Source organism: Centroberyx affinis, unplaced genomic scaffold (genome assembly GCF_046629955.1).
Source record: "Centroberyx affinis isolate AG114_WGS23_722 - 3 ecotype Tasmania unplaced genomic scaffold, CSIRO-AGI_Caff_v1 ptg000400l_1, whole genome shotgun sequence".
Lineage (NCBI taxonomy): Eukaryota > Metazoa > Chordata > Actinopteri > Beryciformes > Berycidae > Centroberyx > Centroberyx affinis.
In genome coordinates this window covers 182-25735 of record NW_027279068.1, presented here as the reverse complement: position 1 = coordinate 25735, position 25554 = coordinate 182, and the positions used below count along the sequence as shown (strand labels likewise).

Below are 25554 nucleotides of genomic sequence, written 5' to 3'. Positions count from 1 at the left end.
CGGTGGCAGCAGGGGTGAGTGATGATGAGGAGGAGCAGGGCTTGGCGTGAGCGTGGGATGAGGGGAAGCGTGGCCGGCAGGCAGGGAGACAAGTAGGAAGACAGGCAGGCGGGTGATGATCCTGGGGCACAAGAGAGGCTGGTTAGTAACATGAAACACGAAGAGACAAAGTCGCTAGAAGTTCTAACTAGATTGGCCTTGAAGCGTAACTACCACTGTGGTTGAAACAACAACAACGATTGCAGACAGGTGTGCAGGATGAGCAGAGCCGGGGAGCCAGGAGAACGAGGGAAGGGAGACCACGCCCACGCCAATACACACACAAACAAAACATAGACAGAGAGAGAGACAGACAGGAGAGCACTGGGAACACAGGGAAGGGGAAACACAAGGAAACACTAGGGAATCTTCTGGGGGTACGGCCACGGCCGTAACACTTTTGCTACGAAGTAAACACTAAGAATGAAGAATTTGTGATTAATAGAAAAAACCAATGTACTTCTGTTCGTCTTTGTAAGCCAATGCATTCTTTCTTTGCTTTGCAGACAACCAATTAACTGAAATAGCAAAAAGCCACCTAACCTTTCATCTTTGAGTTGTTGTTTTTTTGCTTGTAATTGTGAGAGTGAAGAGTGAGAGAATGCGGCCCAATGAGAGCAGATGTAAACATCAGACAAGGTGCCTGAGATCAAAACAAAATGGCCATGTAGGCTACATGTAAATTATAATAATTATGCTTAGGTTAGTGCTTTAAATTGCTATTCAGCGCAGCGTCTCCGTCCCTGGTTCCTCTAAAAAATGCAAATATGTCCTTCGCTGTGTATAAGCCTGGGTGTCTGTGTTAAATCACAGTGCAATGGGTTGTTATTACGCAGCCAACCTCAACAGGCAAGGATGATTTCATGTACACAGGGTCTGTATTCACCAAGAGCTTAGTAATTATGAAGGCCTAAAACTTTTCTTGCTCTTCATTTTTGTAGGATGTCATGAGGTAAACACATCAGTGGTCTTCACTGTTTTTTTTTCTTCTAAAATCAAATCATTTTGAAAATGATTTTGATTTTAACAATACCCCCCTCCATGCACACACACACACACACACAATCTCCCACCCACTACAAATAATAGTGGAATATGAACATTATGAAGAATTGGGTCCACTTGATTTTAGCCTTTAAGAGAAAACAGCTCTCTCAGTATTCTTGTCAGTGAAGGTTTTATTTAGTAAAAATTAAAATCAACTCCATCATTCAGATACAGTATATATTCTATACAAAATTATTTATCAAAATGCTCACGCCAACAATGGCCTTGAATCACAGATTTCATTTCATAGACAGGAAATCAGAGGCACACCAAGTGTTTTAACTACATTATCATCAAATATATATATATAATATTATTTAGCATTATCACAACAGGGGTTCTACACATTTTTTGGGAAATGCTATTATAAATTTGCACTGGTGTTGCATATAAGCGAGTCAATGCCAAGCCACAGCAGAACAAATACAGTTTCGGTGGTAAAAGAAGTGCCACAAGTCACATCAGATTAGTTCAGACTTAAAGATGATGGGTGTAGATCCAAAGATACATGTCTCAACAGTCAATCTCTATCAAAGTAGCAGCTGGAATTGAAACTTTAGGGACTCACACTTATGATCCAGCACATTAGTTAAGTATTCAGACAGCTTGTCAATTAGCAACATCACACTGTCAACAGGAGGAGTTCATTTTCCACTAAATTCTCTCAAGAACCGTTGCTCAAAGGACAAAAGGTAGACAGTTTGAGACAGTTTGGAGGAAAATTAGCTCAATATTCATTGAAAGCAAAAAAAAGAATGACAAAAGACAGAAGACGGGATAGCAAGAAGATGAATAGAGAGAGAGAGTCAGTAGAGGGAGGGAGAAGAGGGAGAAGGAATTAAGAGTGGTGCTGATGAGAGAGCGGCAACGAGCGGGATTCTAGACATTCGTGGCGGGATATCTGCGCTGCCAGCTCAGAGTTTCACAGCTTGGCCTTGCCTGGTGTCATCTGGAGGTTCTGCAGCTTCATAGCCATGCCCATGTTCCCGGTGATCTTAAGCTTTCCCTGGAAGAACGCCTGAGAGGACAGAGAGGGGGAGGAGGGTGGGGAAAGATAAACCAGTCAGAGAGGGAAGAAAGATACATTTGTCACCCAACTGCGCGAAACTGAAAATGAGGATCGCAGAGACCGTCAAAATGTTTCGGAAAACCCTCAGTCCAATGAAGCCATACTGTATATATATATATCTCGGTGGGACCAGTGTGTCTCCGAGCCCCGAGGGGACACTTGGTTGTTTTGTTATCTGGCACTGGGTGGGGGCATGTCGGCTTCTGCCACTGCCAGAGGTGGCTTGTTATCCAGCTCCCCACATCCTCCTGGCCTGCCAAGAGCGTCAGAGTCAGGGGGTTTACAGGGTTCAGTTGCAGGATTAATAGGGGACCTGAAAACTGGGACATGTGCTCCAGGCGGGGCGACAGCTTGCCATCAGGCAAACAAGGCCCCTGCGTATCCTACAGGGGTGGAGCCCGGCCGCGTTTCAATATCATTTGGACTGACAGACCTATTGCAGAAATAAGGGTATAAGAAAATGTGGGGAAAAAAGTCCAAACACAGGATTTCTGCTCTATTTTTAAACTGACAGTTGAAATTTTGGGACATGTTGTCCTTGCCCTATGTTACACACCAAATGAAAATGTCAGAGTGGGTCACTTGCAAGTGGGCCAATGCCCTCGCTCTGTTCGCAGGACGGAAAATATGCTTCATGAAATCTGGACACCTCGAGGTTTATTTGGTTACCAGCAATAGCGTGAGCACCAAATCAAATATCAAATCAAAAGCATAATCAAATAAGAACACACATCCCGTTTCTCTGTCTCCCTTCACAAACTCAATCTAAATGTTGGATCAACATATCAAAATACAAAAAAGAAATAGTAAAGAAAATAGTATGAGAAGAATAAAACAAAACAATGTAAAAATTTTAAAAGCTTTTATCTTGTATTTCAATCCAGCTATCTAAGTATTAAGTACTAAGTAATAATTAAGTATATAAATATTTTGTACATTTTGTATATTTTGTTAACGCACACTACTGATTATCAACGCCTGTTTGTTAGTTCAGTGGACTGCATGCAAAGTTCTCCAAACTTTAAGAAAAGAAGAGGTGGGAAGTTTTCCACCTCTTGTTTTGAGACAGCTGGACATTTTTTTTTTTAAATCAAAACATTGTCTCTTGTGTCAGTTAGCAATTATTTTGGAAATGGCAGCAATATTCCATCTGACTAAAATAACAGGGGAGCAGGTGGTGTTTTTTACTGCCACAGTGTGCTTTCATCAATCACACTGGCAATATGCAAAAGAGTGAATGTGGTAAAAACCTGACACAGAACAAAGTAACACTGACCAACTGGCAATCCACTTTTGTGGAGGTGGAAAACACCATGATGGTTCCCATGTAATGTCACATTAACCCTGCCAGTGATCTTTAGGAATAAGCGCTTCAAACATGGCCGATACCTGCACAGACAGAATCTTTCTAATGCAATGTGCCGTCAGCAGGGAGAGCTCACATCTACAGGGGGAAATTTTAAATGACAGTAAAGATGCCATGGATACTTTCAGAAGAAAGTAAATATACTAGCTAAAAGAGAAATGTGGATTCTCAGAGGATAACGACATACAAATGTTGAACGTTTACATGTTGGCAGTTGGCATCACTGAATGACATCTAGTTTAGATTTACTAATCAGGCCAGATGAATTTGAAGCTACTTAAAGTGAAACTTCCGGGGAAATAAAGTTCATTAAAGTGTAATATTTAAAAAAGGCAGACACTGATTCTGCACAGCAGAGTTTTCATCTGTAATGATGTCTAACAACATTGTGTTCTACACACACACACACACAGACACACACACAGACACAAACACACACCGTCTGTGGGTTCATCTTTCCTGTCATCAAAGCCAGAAGATCCTCGTCGCCCATGGCAATGGTACAGTCTGCCTTCTTGTCTAAGGGGGAAAAAAGAAGAGCAACTTCTTTATGATGCCTTTCAGATTAACACATTATATTGATGAATACATCAGGAATATCACATTTATCATTCCTTGCTCACACAGGAAAGGAAAGACAAAACAACAAAAAAAGGAAAAATCAGTTACATTTATGATGAGAGAAAATTACAGGCACCGAGCAAATGCTAACCACCATTATTACAAGTCCTCAGTGTAATGCTCTCAAGAGTGATAAAGTAATTGCTCTGCCAGGATGAAAAGCATTTCATGCTTTTCAAAACCAGTCACTTTCACCACAGCCCCAGTCCCTGACCCTAACCCAGCCTCAGCTTGGAGCTCTCTGTTCCTCCAGATCACCCCCCCGCCTCCCCTCTGTTAGGATTCACAGATAAGATGGAAGAACTGGTGAATGCCGGACTTAAACTCACCCCCCCAAGCCCTTCCCCGCCCCGTCCTAGCCAGCCCTCCTAGCCAGGCTCCACCACCCCCAAAGCCCCCCTCTTCAATTCTCCCCCGTCGTCCCCCTCGCCCATGCCCCCCCTCTTCAACTCCCAGACGTCCTCCCCCTCCCTGCCCCCCCTCGACGTTCTTCCATCCTGGATGCGCCAAACGCACTGTGTCAGACCAGCATTGCTGAGATCAACACCGGAGAAGCAAACAACTGACAGCCTTGGGGTCCCCACTGCAATGTAGCTGGTATTCATGAAATTTCCCATATCAAGCTGGGACCCAGTACACGTATTGCTGGATCACAACCACCACCAGTGCTTGTAACTTTCCCCATTCCTGTTTTGACTAGCAGTAGAATAAGCAAGACGTACCCTCTCCATGCTGCAAACTTATCAAATTTGTTAAGAGTGAAACAACTTGACAATTGCAGACATCCTGCCTCAGGGCCTGTGACCAATAGTCTAATACTAGCCCAAAAAACCATAAAGCTTGGCTTGCTTAATGTTAGGTCTCTGGCTAACAAGTCTCTTTTGATCAATGACCTAATTAATACTTATAAAGTTGATTTTATGTTTTTAACTGAAACCTGGTTCGACAGAAATGGCAGAATGGCTGTTCTTATTAACTCTGCACCCCCCCCCCCAATTGAAATTTTTTAGATGTTTTTAGAGGTGTCAGGAGAGGGGGAGGTGTTGCAGCTCTTTTCTTTGATGTGTTTCAGTGCAAACAGGTGTCATTTGGGGATTTTCCATCTTTTGAATACCTTTATTTCTGATTGTATATAGACCACCTAAACAGTCCAACAATTTCTTTGACGAATTTGGTGAACTACTGTCCAAAATCTCCATAGATTTTGATTGTCTGGCTATATCGGGTGACTTCAATATTCATATTGATAATCCAAATGATAACCATGCTAAAGAGCTGACTAGCATGCTAGAGGCTTGTGTCGGGGCCCACCCACAATCGGGGGCATACCTTGGACTTGATTATCACTAGGGGTCTCAATATCACTAAAACTGCTGCTATTGATGTTGCCATATCTGATAATTTCTGTGTTTTCTTTGATGTGTCTATAAATCTGGAACTACAAGCTAGGCCAAAAATTGTAAAAAAAAAAAAAAAACGCTACATCAATGATAATACTGCTTCAGCTTTTATGAACGCAATATCTATGTCACAAATGCCCACTGCACATTGTATTAATGACCTTGTTGAAAATGTTAATTGTCAAATTAGGAATGCCATTGATGACATTGCAGCAGTTAAGGTGAAAATCTCTGGTAAGCAAAAAGCACCCTGGAGAAATGCTGTGTCTGTAAAACAACGGAAATGAGAATGCCGAAAGGCTGAAAGTAAATGGCAAAAAACAAAACTCCAGGTTCACTTTGATATCTACAAAGAGGAGCTTCAAAACTACAACATAGAATTGAGAAATGCCAGACAATCCTTTTTTGCCAAGATCAGTAGTGAAAATACAAACAATGCACGTACACTTTTTACTGCTGTTGATAGACTGATAAATCCTCCAGCATCAATTGCCCCAGAGCTTCTTTCTACTGCTAAATGTAATGAATTTTCCACCTTTTTCAGTGATAGGATTGTGAGTATCAGACAAACTATCAGTGCTTCCATGTCTAACAGGAAGGTTATGCCTCCATTTCCTTCACGCATAAATAATGTAAGTAATATGGCAAATTTTACTGCTATTGACTACACAACACTTGAGGAAACTATACAACAGCGTAAATCGTCCACCTGCTGCCTTGACCCTCTGCCCACAAGCTTTTTTAAAAACGTTTTTAGCTGCTTGGCGAATGAGCTATTGCAAATTGTTAACAGCGCTCTTTTGTCTGTTTTCCCAAATGCTTTGAAAACTGCTGTTATTAAGCCTGTGTTAAAGAAGAGGTGCATGGAATGCTCTGTGATAAGTAATTACAGATCTATTTCCAATTGTCTTCAACCAGCTTAACAACTATTTAATTTCAAATGCCCACTCTGACCATTTCCAATCCGGATTTAGACCCCATCATAGTACTGAGACAGCCCTTATTAGAGTTGTGAATGATCTTTGTATAAACACAGATTCAGGCAAGCTTTCTATCCTTGTACTGGATCTTAGTGCTGCATTTGACACTGTTGATCACACAATATTATTAGATAGACTAGAAAATTGGGTTTGAACTCTTTGGCCCAGTCTTAAATTGGTTCAAGACCTACCTGCAAGGCAGGAACTACTTTGTGTCTATCGGTGACTTTGTCTCCGAAAGGGTCAGTATGACATGTGGAGTTCCACAGGGCTCAATTCTTGGCCCTCTTTTATTCAACCTCTACAAAATAGCATTCATTATCACAATTATGCAGACGACACTCAGCTCAATATATCTCTTTCTTCAAGTGACTTTTGTCCTGTAGATTCTCTGATTCAGTGTATTGAGGAAATTAGTGACTGGATGTGCCAAAACTTTCTTAAGCTAAATAAAGACAAAACTGAGGTAATTATCTTTGGTACTAAGGAAAAGAGGCAGACAATTAGGGCTCACCTTGACTCCCTGTCTCTCAAGAGTAAAGACCAAGCTAGGAATCTTGGTGTTATTATGGATGCTGATCTCAATTTTAGCAAACATATCAATACCATTACAAGATCAGCCTTTTATCATCTTAAAAATATAACCAAACTATGGGGTCTTAAGTCAAAACCTGATTTAGAAAAGCTAATACACACTTTCATTACCAGCAGGTTAGACTACTGCGATGGTCTTCTCTCCGGTCTCCCCAAAAAACTCTGGGGCGTTTCCAGCTCATTCAGAATGCTGCTGCCAGAGTTCTGACTAAGACTAAGAAAACAGAACACATTACACCAGTTCTTAGGTCACAGTCTGTTAGTTGTTCCCAGGGTGAAAACTAAATCAGGTGAAGCTGCTTTTAGTAATTATGCTCCCAATTACTGGAATAAACTTCCAGAAGCACTGAGATGTGCTCCCACTGTCAGCTCTTTTAAAAGTCGGCTCAAAACATTCCTTTTCTCTGTGGCCTTCTGCTAAATCATCTGTATGTAGATGTAACAGGTGTTATCTTTATTTATTTCTTTTATTTATGTTTTACCTATTTTATACAAAATTATTCATCAATTGGTGTCACGAACAGGATCCCAAAAGGAGTCTAGAGGAACTCTGGTGAGTAGTTTATCTGCTCTGATCCTCAAACCTGTATTGAGAATTGAAGGATTTCTTGAAGTTTATAATTGTAACTGTTTAGATGATCTGTATATTGTTCTATAGGAACATTTACAAGTCCTATAGGGGCTGTGGGGCCTGCCTATACGTTGGGGTAAGACCACTGGAAAGACTCTAGGCTCCTTCGAAGAATTCTTCGAAGAATCCTTCAAGATCTCATCTATTGATTTCCTTTTGAGAGGAAAAATTGAGGGAGTCACTCTCAGAGAAGTTATAGTGGCTGACCAGAGGTGTCACCAGTGTGAGAGTGACTGCTACATATCTTTCTTTCTTTCGTTTTAATGTCATTTTATGTATTTTTTTTGTTTTATGTGAAGCACATTGTATTTGCCTTGTGTATGAAATGTTCTATATAAATAAAGTTTGCCTTGACTTGCCTACACTTGACATTTAGATGAAAAGTTCCATTAATATAAAAATATATTCTAGGTAGCAGGAGAAAAAAAAAAAATCAACGTTACTGTCCTTGATTCAAGCTTTCTGTATTTGGACCAAAGATCATGGTTAAATCCCCTGCCTCCAACACCGACTGTTATTTTTTAATATTTTAAAATTCACTATAAAACGGAGCGAAAGTTTAATTTCTTAGCAAAAATGATACACTTAGATGATAAAACTATGTGTTATAAAAGAGATGAACTTGACGTGTTAACACCGATTATGGATTTGGATTCTTTCGTTTACTGCCTTTGCCTTTAAACAGGCTGGAAAGAGACAAGGCAGTTTTGTCTGCTGCGGTTTATGGTTTTCCAGAGCAACAGATCTCTATCGCAAAGCCATCCTCGGCTTCTCAAAGCAGAGTAAAACAGTTTTGATCTTCATAAACAATAGACTTCTGCATCAAGCCGCCTGACACTGCTGCTTTTTTACTCAACTCAAAGTTGTGCTGAACACTTGAAACAAACAGTGCAGCAACTAGTGGCAATGTGTGCCAATAAAACACATAATAATGTTTGAGCTAAGTAAGCATGACTCCACACTCGAGTGGGAATCAAATCTAACAGTGGAATGACATTGAAAAGACATTGTGCTATGCAGAAATTTAAATTGAAACATGAGACAAAAATAAAAGGTCAGATTCATTTTTAACTTCATCTTCATCATAAGAAAAAAAAACAATGACATTTTACAGAGTTGTTGTCAATTCAGTAAAATCCCCAAAAGTTTTGAAAGGATCTCTGTAAACCTACTTTCAGCAATTTATGGTGCAAAAGCATTTCAAAATACATGTTTTTGTGGAGATCTATGCAAATCACTTCCATCTCTTAAAATGAACACAAATTAAAATGCATCTTTGTGGGGGTTTAGTGTGAACACTCTATCAGAATACACTCGCAAAGTGTGGTGTAATTGGTTCACTTAATGATGCCATTTGACTCTGGTGTGACTGGGATGTGTGAAAACAGAGGAGCCACTTTTCACTGCCATTTTTCATTCATTCTTCAAGTGGAGAAATTTGACAGCGAAAACGTTTGCCCCTCGCCATTTCCACATAATATATCAGCATGTTGATTTCTTTTCTTTTTTCTTTTGAAACTTTGATCTTGAAAACCATCCATAAGGAAAGCATACATTCTACATTGTGCTTGAGGGTGGATGCAGAGTCTAGTCTGCATTACGATGTATTGAACTGGTATCAGATATGTTAAAAAGAAAGGAAGATGAAGCTACATATCACATGAAAGCAACGAGTAATTCAACCTAGTGAAGCAATTCAACTCAAAACTAGGGGAGGGGAGACTTTTTTTCCCGATCTCTTACTTGAATTGTAAACTTTTGAATGAATTTCTCCAATTTCCATTTCATTTTCAGTACTTTGCATAGAACTCTGGCAAAAATCCCAAGTGAATGCATTCTGAAATACTTCTGTAGCACAACAAAATGTGCAACAAAACATCTTGATGTTTCCCACCTAACAGAACATTCAATCTGATGAAAAAGCATCAGTAACTTCAGAAGTAATGGCTTGGATGGAGTGGAGGTCAGAGGTCAAGGCCAGTCTAATGGGAGCAGTCAGATAGCTATGTGTGCGTCCATTTGTGTCCTGAAATGTGGGCTTTTAATGGATTTCCTGTTTTCATGTACTGTGCTGCACCAAAAGTAGTCTTTCAAGCCATCCAAGTAGCCTTTTGAGGTTTCTGTGTGTGTGTGTGTGTGTGTGTGTGTGTATGCGCGCGTGTGTGTGTGGAGGGGACGTTATGAGTTTCCTGTTTTTATGCCTTGTGCTGCATCATAAGAATTCTCTAAAGCCATTAAAGCAGTCACACAAGTAGTATGTGTGTGTGTTGGTGTTTTTGTGTGTGTTTGTGAAAGAGTAAGAGAGCGATGACAGGAATACAGAAGGCTTGTAGAGTGTGTGGGCATGTTGTTTACCTGACACAACGTGTGACGCTTCTGTTAACATATTCAAGTCACACTGACAGTGGAGCTGAGAATTGATTTCTCTGAGAGATTCCTTAGAGAGTCAAACAGTATAATTTGGCCTTGTGAACGTACAGCCGGACAACTCAGTTTACATGCATACCTGGGTCATTGGTGACAGAACCTTTGCCATTTTTCACATCCACGACCCAAAGCCCCTCCTTCCCGCCTGGTCCGCCCTTCACCTTGAATGCGAACACTCCTCCGATCTTCTTGACAAACTGCTGTCCTTCCTGCAGAGAGTGAAAAAGAGAGATCCTTGTAATGTCACGCGGTGCAGCCAAAAATACAAAATCTATAAAACACTTAGCCCATTGATTTTTGGTTTTACTGAGAGCAAGAGTTGCGCCTCTTCAGTGTTTCCTTATTGCTCAAACTGCCCAAAAAGAGAAACTATTGCAGCTGTGATTAGGGTACAATTTCTTATGAGAACTATTCTTAAACTGCAACACCTACAGGAACTGGTCCTGCAAAGGGCACAGGAGTGAACCTGATCTGAGAACCAAAACCTCCCCCACACCTCACATCCACAGAAAGATCTACAGGAAACTGGACACCTATATGCAACATGTGCAGTCAGAATACCCTCTATAATAGGTATGTGACTTTATTATGAACATAAATATAGTTTAATACATTTAATACAAGTGAAGAAGGCATTGCAGAAATGAAAAACATGGGACCCCAGGTGTGCCTGCAGTCCAATATGCTATACTCAGTGGTCCAGCGGTAATACAGACTCAGTGTTGCAAATAGGACATGGGGACGTCGCCTCATGCACTCGTTTATGAGTTCTCTGATGCTTTCTGAGTCTTACAGTCGATGATTTGTGCCAACAGTTTCCCCACAGAATCCTCCTATACCTCAAAAACACTTTGATCAGTGTCATCTGGACCAACGAACAGTCATTCATTCAGATGGGGCCGGCTGCTCCAACAACCTGCCGGAGCAGTTATGGACAGCTTATCATCAAATTCAAAATTCTCATGCTTATTTCACTGAAAGGTGCATTAAGTAAGTAACATTTTGTTCAAGTCAAAAAAGCAAATGACAATTCAGTATTATTTCGCATCATGATAGATTACCTCTTCACTAGATGTCTTTGTTGGATCTTTAATCTATGTAGCAAGCTTACTAATTGCTATTCTGAAAATGTGACTTTTACATTTTTGTCCATTACAGAAACACGGTAAGGTGTCCCAGAGACTTGGCAATGCTGTCGCAATTCTTTGGTCACCAATAGATTGATGAAAGTAATAAATTACTTAATGACCCTTTAATAAATCCAAAACCTTAAAAAGGCAGTCAATGCAAGATTTTCACTTTAATCAAGCTATGTTTGTTGCTATGCTGTAGTAGTGGCAGGATACTGCTAACATTATAAGCTGTTTGTCTGTTTTGCCTATTGATTGGCTGAGAAATTATGAATGGAGGACTCAGATTTGGTGTAGTTTTATGTTGCATTCTGTTCTGTAAATGTATGGACAGAGAGAAGAGTTACCTAACACAGCGCATAGGGGAGAGAAAACTATCGCTGATGAGCTCCATCTATGATGATCATCTCGTCTTTTGGCAAAAGCCTTGCTAATGCATATGAATAATTGGTCAACGTGCTCCATTTTGATTTGCCATGGAAAAATGATTAGCCTTGATAGTAATAATCTGTTGCTCACAAGCCATAGAGTCCAACCCACACTGATCCCAGTAATTACTGTGTTGCACTTTAAACTGCTGCACTTTCACCATGTTTCTTGTCACGTTATTATAGAGGTCATGCTACATGGCCATGAATAATTTCTGCAGGTCCTATCATAACTATACTCCTCCTGACTGACTTGTGCTGTCAGTGTTGAAATATTAGAGATGGAGGCGTTTTTAGCGCAGCACAAGTCTGCCTACTCAATAGCCTTTCAAGCTGAGTTGGGAAAATCTGTATAATTTATAAGAAAGTACATGGCATGGTCCCCTGTCATTCAGGGGTTTTGTATTGCAAAGAACAAGCAGTTACTAACCCTCTCAAGGTGTAAAAAAGATGACTGCATGATCCCTATTAGAAAATCAATCAATCTGCCTTTGTCATCCGAGCCTCGCAAGAATGAAACTCAGTTCCAGCTTATATAAGACAACTAATGTGTTATCAGGCTTTTAGTAGTCATTTAAAATCTTGCCTTATTAATAACCAAAAACGCCAACACTGAACCTGTGCTGCTGTCTTTGGTGCCTTGAAAGATGCTGTACACAATGTCATACTTGATGGTTCTTGTAAAGTCACATGTGTGCATGTTCCTGCATGTAACTGTAACTGTGTGCAAGTAATTTCAATACTTCTTTTATTCTAGGTAGCCAATTTAACAGCTGGCCAGGGCCTACAGTCCTAGGCTAGTCCTAGTCAATCCTATAGGCTAACTGGCACATCTACAGTAGTGTAAATTGATGTGTACTGTCCCTGTCAAATAAACCAATAAAATAAATAAATAAGCAATTATGTTGTTAGATTTGTACCAAGGCAAATAATGTTTTCTCATCTCTAACAACCTTTAACATCTTCTGACAGACACCCATATATAAAATATGCATGAACATCTATCAGGAGCCTGCGGTCAAACTTGTCTATTATGGAATAAATACTAGGCAGAAAGGAAAAAAGGGGAACAAAGAAAACTGAGGAGTTATATACATTTCCTTTGAAGCAGACCTTTTGATTCCGTAAGCTCAGTTAACTCAGCTTAGTTACTTTACCTCCTGCAGTTTTTTCTCAATCTCTTGGAAGACACTGTAAGCTTTGAAACCCTCCAGACCGCTGGCTGAGCTGGTGGGAACTGCAACTACATGGGACCTATGGGAAGCAGGAAAAATAATGTTTATGTATACATGAACATAAGACATAAAAGAGAGAGCAATATAGGAGGAGAGAGAGAGTATGAGTGAGAGAGAGAAATGGCACATACTATGTGAAAAGAGACACTGCCATGGTAGCAAAACTAAGCAACCTTTCAACCTTGATTCAGTTATATCCGAGGCCATGTAATTCTCAAGTGATTCAATCCAGACAATGTTTCCCCAACAGAAAGAGTTTAGGCAGCGTATATATACAGTACAAGGTCAAACAATGAATAATGAGCATTCACTGTGGAAATACAAGGAGCATGTTCAACTTATGGGTCACAGCACACAACACAACATGCCTATTATCACAAAACCAATAGAACAGAACATGTTTATTAGGCATGACAAGAACTGTGCAAATACTTTCACAGCTCATTGAAAATATGGATTCAGGCAGCTCATGTTTCAAATTGATTCATATAGCTGCTATTGGATTATAAAACGATTCTCAATGCACCACAATTTTTTTTTTTTTTTAAAGATTTAATTTAGGCATTTAATGCTTCATTGACAGAGACAGTGTGAGAGAGAGACAGGAAGGCACGGGAGAGAGAGAGGGGAGGACATGCAGCAAATGACCGCGGGCCGGACCCAAACCCGGGCCGCCGCGGAAAGGACCGAGCCCCATGGCACACGCTCCACTCGGTGAGCCACCGGGGCGCCCCAAGGCACCACAATTTTAATTCCATCCAGGATACGTGGCATGCTTCAATGCACAGCCATTTTTATTTTTCTTACCACTTGATGTTATCATATCAAGAACATAACTGAAAACGGAGTCAAAAGGAAACATAACACAAGTATCTGTACGAGACGTATAGATCCCAAGAGATCAAGTGAACAACAGTCCTGAAAACCTGCATACATACACACAAACTGAACTGACGCATGCCAGTGACACCAGAGAGGCATAGTAGGTGAATTGAAAAGAACACAAAATCAAGGAGAAGGTGCAGCTGCTATAATCCTATACTGCATTTAAAGCTGCTGTAAGTAAGGAATGACACAATTTATTTTTATTATTTCTGAATAAATGTTAATCCATAAAAGTTACCTACTGCAGCAACTCCAGCCTAAATGTGTTAAGCCCTAGTTCATTAAGTTGTAAAGCTACGCTGGCCGCCTAGTGGCATTGTAAAAGCTAGAAATGTGTGATTTGGCCAAATCCTCTTACTAGAAAACGTGTTACTAGAAAACTCTTTCACATCTGTTTGCAGTGTTCTAAGGATGAAGATGTTGAAGTAGGCCGGATGTTTTGCAATTTGTTTCAGGGTGCATTTGTTGCTCACAACAACAAGCCTGTTGCTTTCATGGACAGAAATATGTCCTATTTCTATGTTCACACAGTATTTCCAAAAGTATAGGATTTTTGTGGCACTTTTGTGTCTCATTACATGGCCCTGGAATGAAAATACGCTGGAATAAAATCACTCTACATGTTTGCTTTTAAACCGTGGGGTGCCGCCTGTCTAAATCACACATTTCTTCTTCTGTGCTGCTACTAGCAATACAATTGAGTGGGCTTTGGATGTGCACAGTGCTCAGGCTTTCATCTGTCAAAACGTGCTTTCTTCAACACTGCAGCCTACTTCTAAATCTTAGAGGGTTTAAACTTGTGAAAGATTCAGGCAAAAATTATGCATCCAGAAGAACGGCTCTTTGGAGAAAGAAATATGTATGAATTGGATGGCAAAGGGAAGATTATTTATTTATTATTTATTTTACATACGTCTAATGCAGTACGTGTTCTGTGCATAGTCATGGTTGTAACGAGCATGTATTCGTGATAAGCTGCGACCAGACCGGTGCTTTGAGAAGGCGTCTTATCTGGACACTAGCCTTGAACCTGGGATCTCTGGTGTGGAACTTTATCAGCCAAGCTTAACTCAAACTGATACAGCAGTCAGGCTCATAGAGTCTTCGCAGCCGTGTCCCACAGTGAAACATACAGTAAAGTTTTTTGAATCATAACAGAATCAAAACAGTACTGTGGAGAGCAGTGGCATGCCTAATCACAATCACTGTTTCATTAAATTGACAGCCTTAAATAATACACCTAGTTAGTCTTCTGATGTATGATGTTTGAGAAAACTTTGAATAATAAATCAAGGCTCTCTAATTAGGCATAGCAAGCAGCTGTTCTATGTATGGCTCAATATCTCGCCTCTGGTATGTTAGCCAGTGGCAGCTCCCCTGACTTTCAGAGCGAATCCTCTTTGGCCTACTGATACTAATCAGCAAATTTAGAATGAATGCCGAGTGAAATGTTAGACCGGACGATTGACAAATAGTTGCGATAACTTGCTCACCTGGCTTCCTGTGGGAATCCCATCCTGTAGAGAGTGACAACCACAGCTCCTCCTAAGCCAATGTTGTGTTGCAGGGCCACCTTTGCCCCGGGGACCTGCCTCTTGTCCGCCTGGCCTCGCAGCTGCCAGCACAACTCCGCGCACTGGGCCAGACCTGAGCAATCGCACACACCAAGAGATAGGGGGAGGAGGGGGTGGGCAGAAGAGAGAGGGTGGGAGTTTTTAAAATGTTCTCAACTCTGACGCCGCTGAGTTTCAAGTTATGCGTGAGTGGATTGAAGTGAGTGGATTGAATTGAGATCAGTGAGACAGACATGAGTAATCATCCTCAGAATGATATAGGGATCTACAGAATGATCTACAGAACAAAATATGTCTGAAAGGAGCGCACACAGTCAGGCAGAACATGTCCACACACACACACACAAACAAAACCTGCACTTTGACCAAGAGTATGCGATGGCTGCTAAATCAATACACACATGCCTCTTGTGAGATTTAGCATAACACACATTTAATCCTAGAAGCGCTGGTTGTTTATGCAGAAAGGCGGCATCAAACATCTGCCCACATTGGTAGAAATACAGAAACACTCAGGTGGGTGTGTGTCCCTGGCTGTTGGGGGGGTAAAGCAGAGGGGCTTGGACTCCTGGATGGTGATAGGAAACACCATCTGAAATATCATTCCAAAGACATTGCATTGATTCTCAAGTATATCTGGTAATACCTAATGACGGCTGTGGTATATGTGTGTGGGTAGAGGTACTGCCATCCACAACAACATTTCTACCATCAGGAAAGAAATACCTTATCCAGAATTAATTAGAACAATATCAAAAGTACAATGCTGGCGAATACCTCCGAAGAGGTTGGTTGCAATTATTTTTAATCAGACGGAAAATGTGGTTCAGATAGCCTCCTAGTGCAGAATTGCTGGCCTACAAATCAAATTTCAGGGAAGATTATTTTGTTATCTTTATTGAAACACTGAGCAAATTATTAGCATTAAAAAATACACCTACACAGTGTATGTGTGGGTTCCCATGGTCAAAATGCTAATACACTGTCCATCTGTAAAACACAATTTCCTCCAACTCCCTTCTCGCATTCAAAGGGGGTGACAACTTGACTCCTAATCTGACAACTCGCTCCCTAATCTTGCTGGGGCCAGCTCCTGTGTTAGCGTTAAAGCTAAGCATTTTATCCCATCTGGTTAATGGGCTTTTGCATTTCCCCATTATCCCAATAAGCTAAAGGACTTAAGGGTAAAGACCTCTTCGTGGTGTGTCGTCTACATTCTGCAGCACACTCCTAATCTGCTCCCATAGGTCTTGTCTGTGTGAATGCAATGTTAATTGTAAAAGCCAGTGGGGAAACACAGGGTTTTTCAGACAATTCTTAAAACATGTAAATAACTTCTGGCATGGCCTCGTCACACAATGCCTCCAGAAATCACCTCTGATGAATGATAATTTACAGAATAAAGATAAGATTCTTTCACAGCAATGCTAATTAATCATTAACAGTCAGTCAGACCATAAACTCTTCTGAAGAGCAGATTACAGATGTGTTTTAATGGTGACAAAGATGATCATCTGTCGTTTTCACTGTCCTCAGTCCATTAGAGTGGAGTATAGGTCCGTTGTAATTCGCTACGACCAACAAGCTGCGCACCAGTGAGGCCGTCAAGATCCCCGGGTGTCATTTAAACACGTAAAAATCACCTCCTCTTGATGTTGCTCTCACTGCTTCCCAGGGGCGCTTACTGCACAGGTCAGTCAATTGGCAGTGGGAATCTCTTCTCACACTGTTCTCGAGGGTAAAGGTCAGAGCTTTACGACCAAGATTAGGAGCAACACCATGAATCAGACAGAGCTTAGTGGACTGGGGCACTTGCATATGACCCAGGAGAGAGGGGGAGACGTGACAGGAAGGATGGGGTGAATGATAGGAATAGTAATGAGGCAAGGGAGTGGTGGAGCAGATCGTGAGATATGATGCAGAAGGAGGGGAGTGAGAGGAGGAGAAAAAAAGAACAAAGAAAGACGACAAATCGAAGAAAAACATAAATCAGAAATTGACAGTGTCCGACAGGCTGTGGCAATCAAAATGAAGCAGAAACGAGGTCAAAGCCCTGTTGGACATTGATCTTTCACCTTGTTATCCCCAGTATGTGTGTGTGTGCGCATGTGTCTGTGTGTGTGTGTGTGTGTGTTTGTTTTTGTGAGAATGCATCAGCATGTTAAGTTGTATTGGACATTTGTGGGCAAGTGTATTCTGCAGTAAAGACTAAGCAGCTGTTACTGTGACAGAGAATGGACAATAGAAGAGAGATAGAGAAGGAGCAAGAGTGAGAAGTGGAGGGCCAGCGTCACCGTTTGCTTCGTCTCAACCCTCAACAGTTTAATATCTAGAGGGATTACACGGGGAAGCCTGCCAAAGTCACAGCCGGCTGGCTTCTCACATGCAGGCTTAGGGTCACTTTTGCCCAGTTACAACCCTGCTGGTCTTCGCTATGAGAGAGGCGCCACCTGGTGGCCACTAGTGAACATAGACGGTCGTTAGGACAAAGACAAGTTTCAGACCTTTATAAAGGATGCCTTTCAGAACTGGCTGGAAGAGTATTTGCAAATAATTCTTAGTGTTTGTTTTAACTTGCTTGGCGGACTGGGTGGGTAAGGTTTTCTGCATCAGGACAATGCAGATAGTATAAGGTAAAAAAAATGGGTATACTACAGTGACTTTTAAATACTTACTTTGTTTAAACCTTCTGTCCCTCATTGTTTTGTCCAATGTAGCAAAACCCACCTGTCTGGTACACCAAGCAGGCTAAAACAAACCCTAAGAATTAGTTGCAAATGCTTTTTGACCTGGATCTGGCATCTTTACTCACATACTCTGCTGGTAGCTGAGTGAATTGGAATGGTTTATTCCATAGATCATCCATATATGATCAGTAGGTGATCAGTGGTTGAGAGTCAGAGGCTCAGCATACCTGTGGCACCCAGAGGATGTCCTTTAGAGATGAGGCCGCCGCTGGGATTCACCACAAACTTGCCGCCGTATGTGTTGTCCCCTCTGTCAATCAGCTCTCCTGCTTTACCTGTGGTGGATGTGAAAGACGTGGTAATATCACATAACATAACATAATCCATATGGCATAATATTCTAATATAATATATAGCATCATATCATCAGCACAAGCAAGGTGTCAACTAAGTCTTAAAATGGATTTAAAGACCTAATTATACTATTATACAGCAGAATAGGATAATACATCCAGAGCCATTTTCATGTCTGACTACTCTCTCAAAAGTAGAAAAGGAAATTCAGAAGTGGAAAACGCTGCACCTATCGATTCCCATTGCAGCCTTCCAGCAGTTGTATGGTAAGGTTCCAGAGCGATAGACTCACCCTCTGGGCAAAGCCCCAGGGCCTCATATGTGATGAGCTCATTGGCTGAGAAACAGTCGTGCAGCTCAACCACACTGACATCACTAGGCCTCAGACCCGTGGCCTCAAAGCACTTCTTAGCCGCCAGCCGAGACATGTCATATCCCACCTGGAGGAGACAACAACAGCCCTGAGTATGTCTGGAGGCTACTTTAAGGGAAACAAGAACAAATGTATGTATGACAGCTGAGCTCCTCCTCAAATGCGTTATCTCATAAATGCAAAGTTAACTCCCTGGGCCCAGTACATCATAAAATCTTGAAATTGCCAGGAGGCGTAAAACTACAAGTGATACATTTGCGATAAGACCTTGACCCCTGGTTGTGTATCAGCCATATTGCTTTAAAATGATGACAAACATGATGACAGCTAGTAGAGTACAGTGTTATATGTAATAACACTCTACTGACTGTAATATAACAAGCAGTGTGGCAAATTACTGCTCCCAGGCAGTAATACTGTAAGTAATAACATTAGTTTTGAAATGAGTGACCAGTAATGAGTAACAAAATACTTTTATGAGTAGCCCAAGCCCAACACTGGTGTTCTTTTCCTTCAATGTAAAACTAGGCTTGATCCATGTCTGTGACACCGTCCATATGAGTATAAAGAAAAGGGTTGAATACTGTGAATTTTCAGTACAGATATCCCAGGTTTCTCACCATCTTCATGCAGCTGTTCTCTTCAAACGTGGTAGCGAGGTCGGTCACCATCTCCTGGGCCAGGATCTCCACTGCCTGGCCCTCCAGACCATGACTCCTGACAAAGGACTCGCTGGCCAGGACTGCTGCTCCTGCACCATCTGATGTGGGGCTGATGGGAGAGGGAGAGCGGGAGGAGTGGACATGGTTACGTTAGGAACTCAGGCAAAGAGAGACATAACTTCTAAAATATGCAACCTGCAAAGCATGATTTGTCAATTCCAAGCTCACAATCTGTACTTGGATCAAATGGAAATGACTACTGCTTCCCAGCCTCTCTCACAGCATAGCTACATTTGTGTACTATGCTTGTTTACTGTGGACAATTTGGAGATTTTCAAAAGGTAAGATAATACTGTTATCTTATAAGTTTGTGAGCCTCTTACCAACACTGCAGGAGAGTGAGGAAATCAAACACCTTCCTGGAGTTAATAACCTGCCCCAGACTATACTCCTCCTGGAACTGGGAATACCTGCATGTACACACACACACACACACACACACACACACACACATAAGCACACACTTGAATTAAAAAACGGTCAAACAACCTAACAGCCCAATCATATACTACCTGTAGTACACAAATGCACTCAATAGTAAGTGCAAATAACGTGCAGATTTAATCTATTCATCATTTCCAATTTACTTCATATTACTATTTGTATTAGTACCACCTAAAATGTATGAGCAATACTTGTCTTTTGTTATCGAGTTAACTGTGTCTTACGGGTTGTTGGTGGAATGCTTGTGGTTCTTCCATGCGATTTTGGCAAAGTGTTCTGGTTTAGTGCCTGGAAGAGATCCAAACATCGAGACAAACCTTTTATTTTATAAGCTTGAATGAAGCAACTGCACACAATGCAAGTCACAACCACATCTTCCACATTTCAGACCTTGTAATCTTTTTCCCTCATTGAACAGATGTGCAGCATGTACCATATTTCTCCATGTGCTCCCTGCCAGCGTTGCCAAACATCTGCGGTGCTGCTGGGGCTGCCACCATCCCATAGCGGTTGATCATCACCTCCATGTGCTTGTCCATGGGATTGGTCCTGTCCATGTACTAGAAAGCATATGTTTTTTTAAATCATATTTTACTTTTCACCTTACAAAAGACAACAAATAAACTAGAATTCAAACAGCTCAGACATATCGATTGGTCACAATATATACTCCTGTTTGCAGTACAGCCTGATCAATTTCCAGTTATGAACAAACATGCCAAACACATAAAGTTTAGGCTGAGATTGGAAGGGAAAAGGGAAAAAAACAACTCCCAGTGTTGAAAACAAACATCAACAATCCAGCATAAATCCAGCATCTCATTTACCAATTATTGCCTCTATATTCATTTAGCAGTGGTGCGCCACCACAACAAGGAAATGACCCTCACTGCTAGAGAAAATAAGTGTAGTCTAAATGTTTTAAAAGTAATGATTTTATTATGATTCAACATTTTTAGCACAACCTCAACTTGAAGCATACTTAGACCGAAACAGCGACAAATATAGGACAAAACTAGAATTAGCCCCCCCAAGCACCACAGCTGCATAAAATGACAGAGGACACAGTGAATTTACCAATACACAGGATATGATGTTCCAATCCTTTGTGCCATAGCCCAGGCTGAGCTTTCATACAGAAGCCCAAGAAACCCGCTCTCAGCACCAAATACAGCTAGAGTTTCTTCCATTACTCTGTCCCTACACTTAGGCTTATCACTACTTCCCAACATTACTCAGCAACTGAGTAATTGACAATAATTAGCTAATGGGACAGCTGACACTGCTGGCTTAGAAAAGCCCGTTCAGCAGTTCAGAAACTGAATTGTATCCGCAAACAATTATAGCAAGAGCTGGGAACAGTTACCATGTCTCTACTATGATATGATAGACTTCTGAGAGTTAAGACTCCTGTCTTAATCATAACATAGATATTCATATATTTCCATAGTTCATATGTCTTTTGGGACCCCAGCTGACATCTTTTCTTTTCAGCCAGAGCAACCATGCTACTAGCAAACAATTTTTAAGCTAGCATGTTACAGCCAAGCCAGCATATCAACATTCTAAAGAATCAATATACCAGCAACCATGCTACTAAACCTGAGCAACCAATAACACCACAAGCATTTAATAGAAATATGTACACACACACACACACACTAAGAAGTTCTATACCTTTGAAGACAAAGAGCCCCGCTCCATCTTCTCGAACCCAAGGGCAAGCACACAGTCAGCGAGACCTACAGTAAGAGAGGGGAAGAGTTCAAGCGCAGGTCTTCACAAGAGCACACTTCAAAGAAAAAGGTTGCTCTTTATTGGACCTCCTTATGAGTCGAGTCTTTGCACACAGTCTAACAGCAAAGCCTCAGCTTAAGGTAGATTCAAGAGATCGACACAGAGTAGGAACTGGTCTCCACCAGAGAAATGATGAGCTCAACTACTGCACACATAATGCTAGAGCCAGTGTACTGTGCGCATGAGCAATTGTTGAATGAGTGTTTGGTGACGATATATCTTCTTATTCCTTACATTATTTATCATCAAATTTAATGCAGTGAATTCTCTACATGATCAAGCACCTATGACTTGCCAGCACTGAAAAACTCCCTCCATCACAAGAAAAATACAAAGACAGTGAAATTTCATCATCTAGTGTTATTGCTGAACCAAAACAAATCAAAGAGTAGTACTGACTAAAACATGTCCCATATTACACACTGTAATATTGGGCCTGGGTGTGAATCTTCCAGCTCTCAAAGACCTGCTGCCTAACTCACCTCCCTGGACCAGCTGGCGGGCCATGAAGAGAGCAGTGGAGCCTGTGGAGCAGTTGTTGTTCACGTTGACGATGGGGATCCCAGACAGGCCCAGGCTGTGGTAAATGGCCCTCTGCCCACATGTGGAGTCCCCTGGGGGAGGAGGGCAGGGGATGAGATGCTTTTCTTTTCTGTTTTGTTCTTTTCACTCAGCATGTTACTCAGCATGTGTGAGAGACTTCAAATTTGGTATTGAAATAATGCAAAAAATGAGAGAACTCCTCCAGCGCAATGCAAAGACCTTAACTGAAGTTTGACAGCAGCCTGAAGAAAGCTTTTCTATTGGAACGTGTAATGCATGGATTTGTATGTATGTATATTGGGTAAACTGTTCAGTAAAACTCCTTAAATTGCCCTGGTTGCTCCACCCACTGACTTTCCTTGTTGATATGACAAAAACATCATAAAATGTACCATTTATTAGAGTATATAGAGGGTTTGGTATGGAAGGGGTGCAAGGGACATTTTGGCCAAAACTGAGTTTTATATTTTATTGGAAAGCTCATTTTGAGCTCTGTCTGATGGTCAAAGGAACACATTTGTAATCATAAACAAAATAACCAAAAAGACCAAAGTGAATAGCATCCATAAATAAAGATTAAATTTGGTGCAAAAAGGGCCTAACTGCATTTAGCATTTTATAGAATATACATTTTCTGAATCTTCATCCAGGGTTCCCACACTCACTTGTAAATCAAGTTGAAGGACTTTTCAATGACTTTCAATGTCTTGTTTGGTGAAATTCAAGGACTCAAAATTGGTATTCTTGGGGGTAAGACATGACATTGATCAAAATTAGACATCATGGACGCCTCACTTATTACTCATGATCTTATCAAGTGGAGAACTCATGGCGAAATCCTTCATTTTAAAACTGCTGCTATATCAATGCAAATAACCATCAGAGGGTTTTCCTGTTGACCCTAGGACAGAGAGGAATGATGAATTTGGGTGCTATATTCTAATTTTAAAAATCAAGTACTTTCAAGGCCATCCACTCATTTTTTAAAACTTTTAAGGCCGTATTTTATTTTTCTCAAATACACAAACTTAAAAGGATTTTCAAAGCCCATGTGAACCCTGTTCATCTCTGTTAAAGTACAAATGGTCCCCATATTTTAAATAAAAATGATGCAATTGTTTGCTAAAGAGGAACGCTGCTTTGGCTTCAGTGTAGTATGGAGAAGTGCTCATTGAAGCTTGGGTGACAAGGTCATGTTTCGGCAGATAAAATGTGTCCAAGGCTCTTTCCATACAGAAAATAAAAAGCCTGTATTGTTTAGTGGCTATTGAATTGCATACACATCATACATGTTTAAAAATGTTTAAAAAGCACGACACATTGCGAAAAAGGCACCCGTTACTTTTTCACAATTTTTCTGCCGAAAAATTATGCATTCGTTTTGTTTTTGCTTTGCTGTAAATTTAGGGTAAGATCACCTGCATCACTTTCACTCGAATTACAAAAGTACAGTGAGAGCATATATATGAGAAGATGGTAGTATCCAGCATTTCAGTGGACTTAATATGTAGCATGTGTAAACAACATTCAAAACCAACACAGTGTATTAGAGTCTCGACAGCAGGGTCTTACCATAGACATACCCTACACAGGCTTGTTCCACAGCAGAATATGGGACTCCTGCATCTGCTAAGGCTTTTTGACCTGAATCAGAGAGGAGGAATAATGAGATGTTGCAGCACATGAATAACACTATCCATTTCACATGCACGTATTTTAATATGATATATCTTTAGCATGACTGAACAATGTCCATTATCTCTGAAGATGTATGTGAGAGAAAGCACTCAGCACCTGCTTCCTTGGCCATATCAGGGTAGTCAAAGTCCTCTCTGGCTCCAGGCTTCTCAAACTGCAAGCAGAACACACAACAGGCTTCAGCATTTACATATGTTTTTCCTATGTCTTTTATACATTTTTATTGGTGAACATCCTCTACTTCATTGCTCCTTGGCTTGGAACTGATAGCACCACTATAATATGTGTCATGATCTGCTCTCTGTCATGATCTGCTCCTCGGTTTTGCTCCTCGGTTTCCTGGTCGGCCACTCCTTCTACTCCCCAGTCCTGTCATCCTCCAGACTTCACCAGCCCTGCGTTCCAAATCGCATACTTTTTCTTTTTACTACACTACGTACTACATCTGCCCTTAGAAAGTATGTACTGTGCATGTAGTAGGCAGACAATTGGGACATACTATTTCGTCATCACATTGCGTCTTGAACTTTGACCCTCTTGCTTATATATCCGTCGCAGTAATACGGTTGCAGTTTGTTTGTTTTGTTTTTTTCTCTCTCTGGCGGCTCAGCATGTGGCTCAGTCGAAGTGACGTGTCTTCCGCTGCGCAGAGGATTGTGGGTCAGAATAGCCAAAAAAGCATGCTGGCCTGCATACTGCAAAATTCGACCGGATGTAGTAGGGCATCCGGGTATTTTCTGGCATACTGCATTGACATGCATGAATTGGGACATGCTAAATCTTTTTCTGGCATACTAAATAGTATGGAAGTATGGGTATTGGAACGCACCCATTGTCTGTGTTCCCCTGGAGTGGTTGTCAGTTTGTCTGTTTAGTTACCTGTTTTGCTACCTGCTTTGTTACTAGCTCTGTTTTCCTGTGTTTTCGCCAAGACCTGTGTTATCCTAGCCTGCCAGTTCTTGGATTTCTGTTTCCCTTCGCCTGCCAGCCGGTTTGTTCTGTTTGCCTTTTGGTTTACCGGTTGTTTGCTGTACAACTGACTCAGTTCTGTTATTAAAGCGTCTTGCTTCAGCAAAGCTCTCTGTCTCCCGGCTTGTATTTGGGTCCAGTCCCTGAGTTTACATACGTGACAATATGAAGCTTAAAGGTCAGAAACACATTGTATGGGTCCACAAAGTCTGTCTCCCATTCACTGTGAATGAGGCTCCAAGCTGTACAATAGTCACACAAATTTTCACAAAAGTTCTTGTGATTTCCAGTACTAGTTGATCATAATTAATAAAGAAAAAATACAGAGGAAATCACATAGGTGGCAATAATTCACATATTTACAGCACATATTTGGTATATTACTGTAACAGTAAATTATTTAAAACAGTAAATTAAATCTTCAACTGGAGCTCTACCAATATCTACCAATAATTATTAATCATTGCTGTATTAGTATATTAAGTGGTAAACATTGTGAAAGTGAGTCATTCATGTGAGAAGCCTAACACAGCAACATGGG

At 41.0% G+C, this 25554-nt stretch overlaps 1 protein-coding gene across 1 annotated transcript; it reads right to left on the bottom strand.

Moving 5' to 3' along the window:
• Positions 1 to 1210: 1210 nt before the first annotated feature.
• LOC139641791 (sterol carrier protein 2-like) lies at positions 1211 to 24219 on the bottom strand. The gene is made up of 15 exons (XM_071516387.1): positions 24141 to 24219; positions 23919 to 23990; positions 22286 to 22417; positions 21684 to 21748; positions 20440 to 20566; positions 20231 to 20294; positions 19886 to 19972; positions 19461 to 19611; positions 18760 to 18907; positions 18341 to 18448; positions 15346 to 15499; positions 12890 to 12986; positions 10254 to 10383; positions 3961 to 4040; positions 1211 to 2104 (listed from the first exon to the last, which is right to left on the bottom strand). The coding sequence occupies exons 1-15, from the start codon at positions 24154 to 24156 to the stop codon at positions 2009 to 2011; spliced, it is 1527 nt and encodes a 508-aa protein (XP_071372488.1). The 5' UTR covers positions 24157 to 24219; the 3' UTR covers positions 1211 to 2008.
• Between the last annotated feature and the right edge of the window lie 1335 nt (positions 24220 to 25554).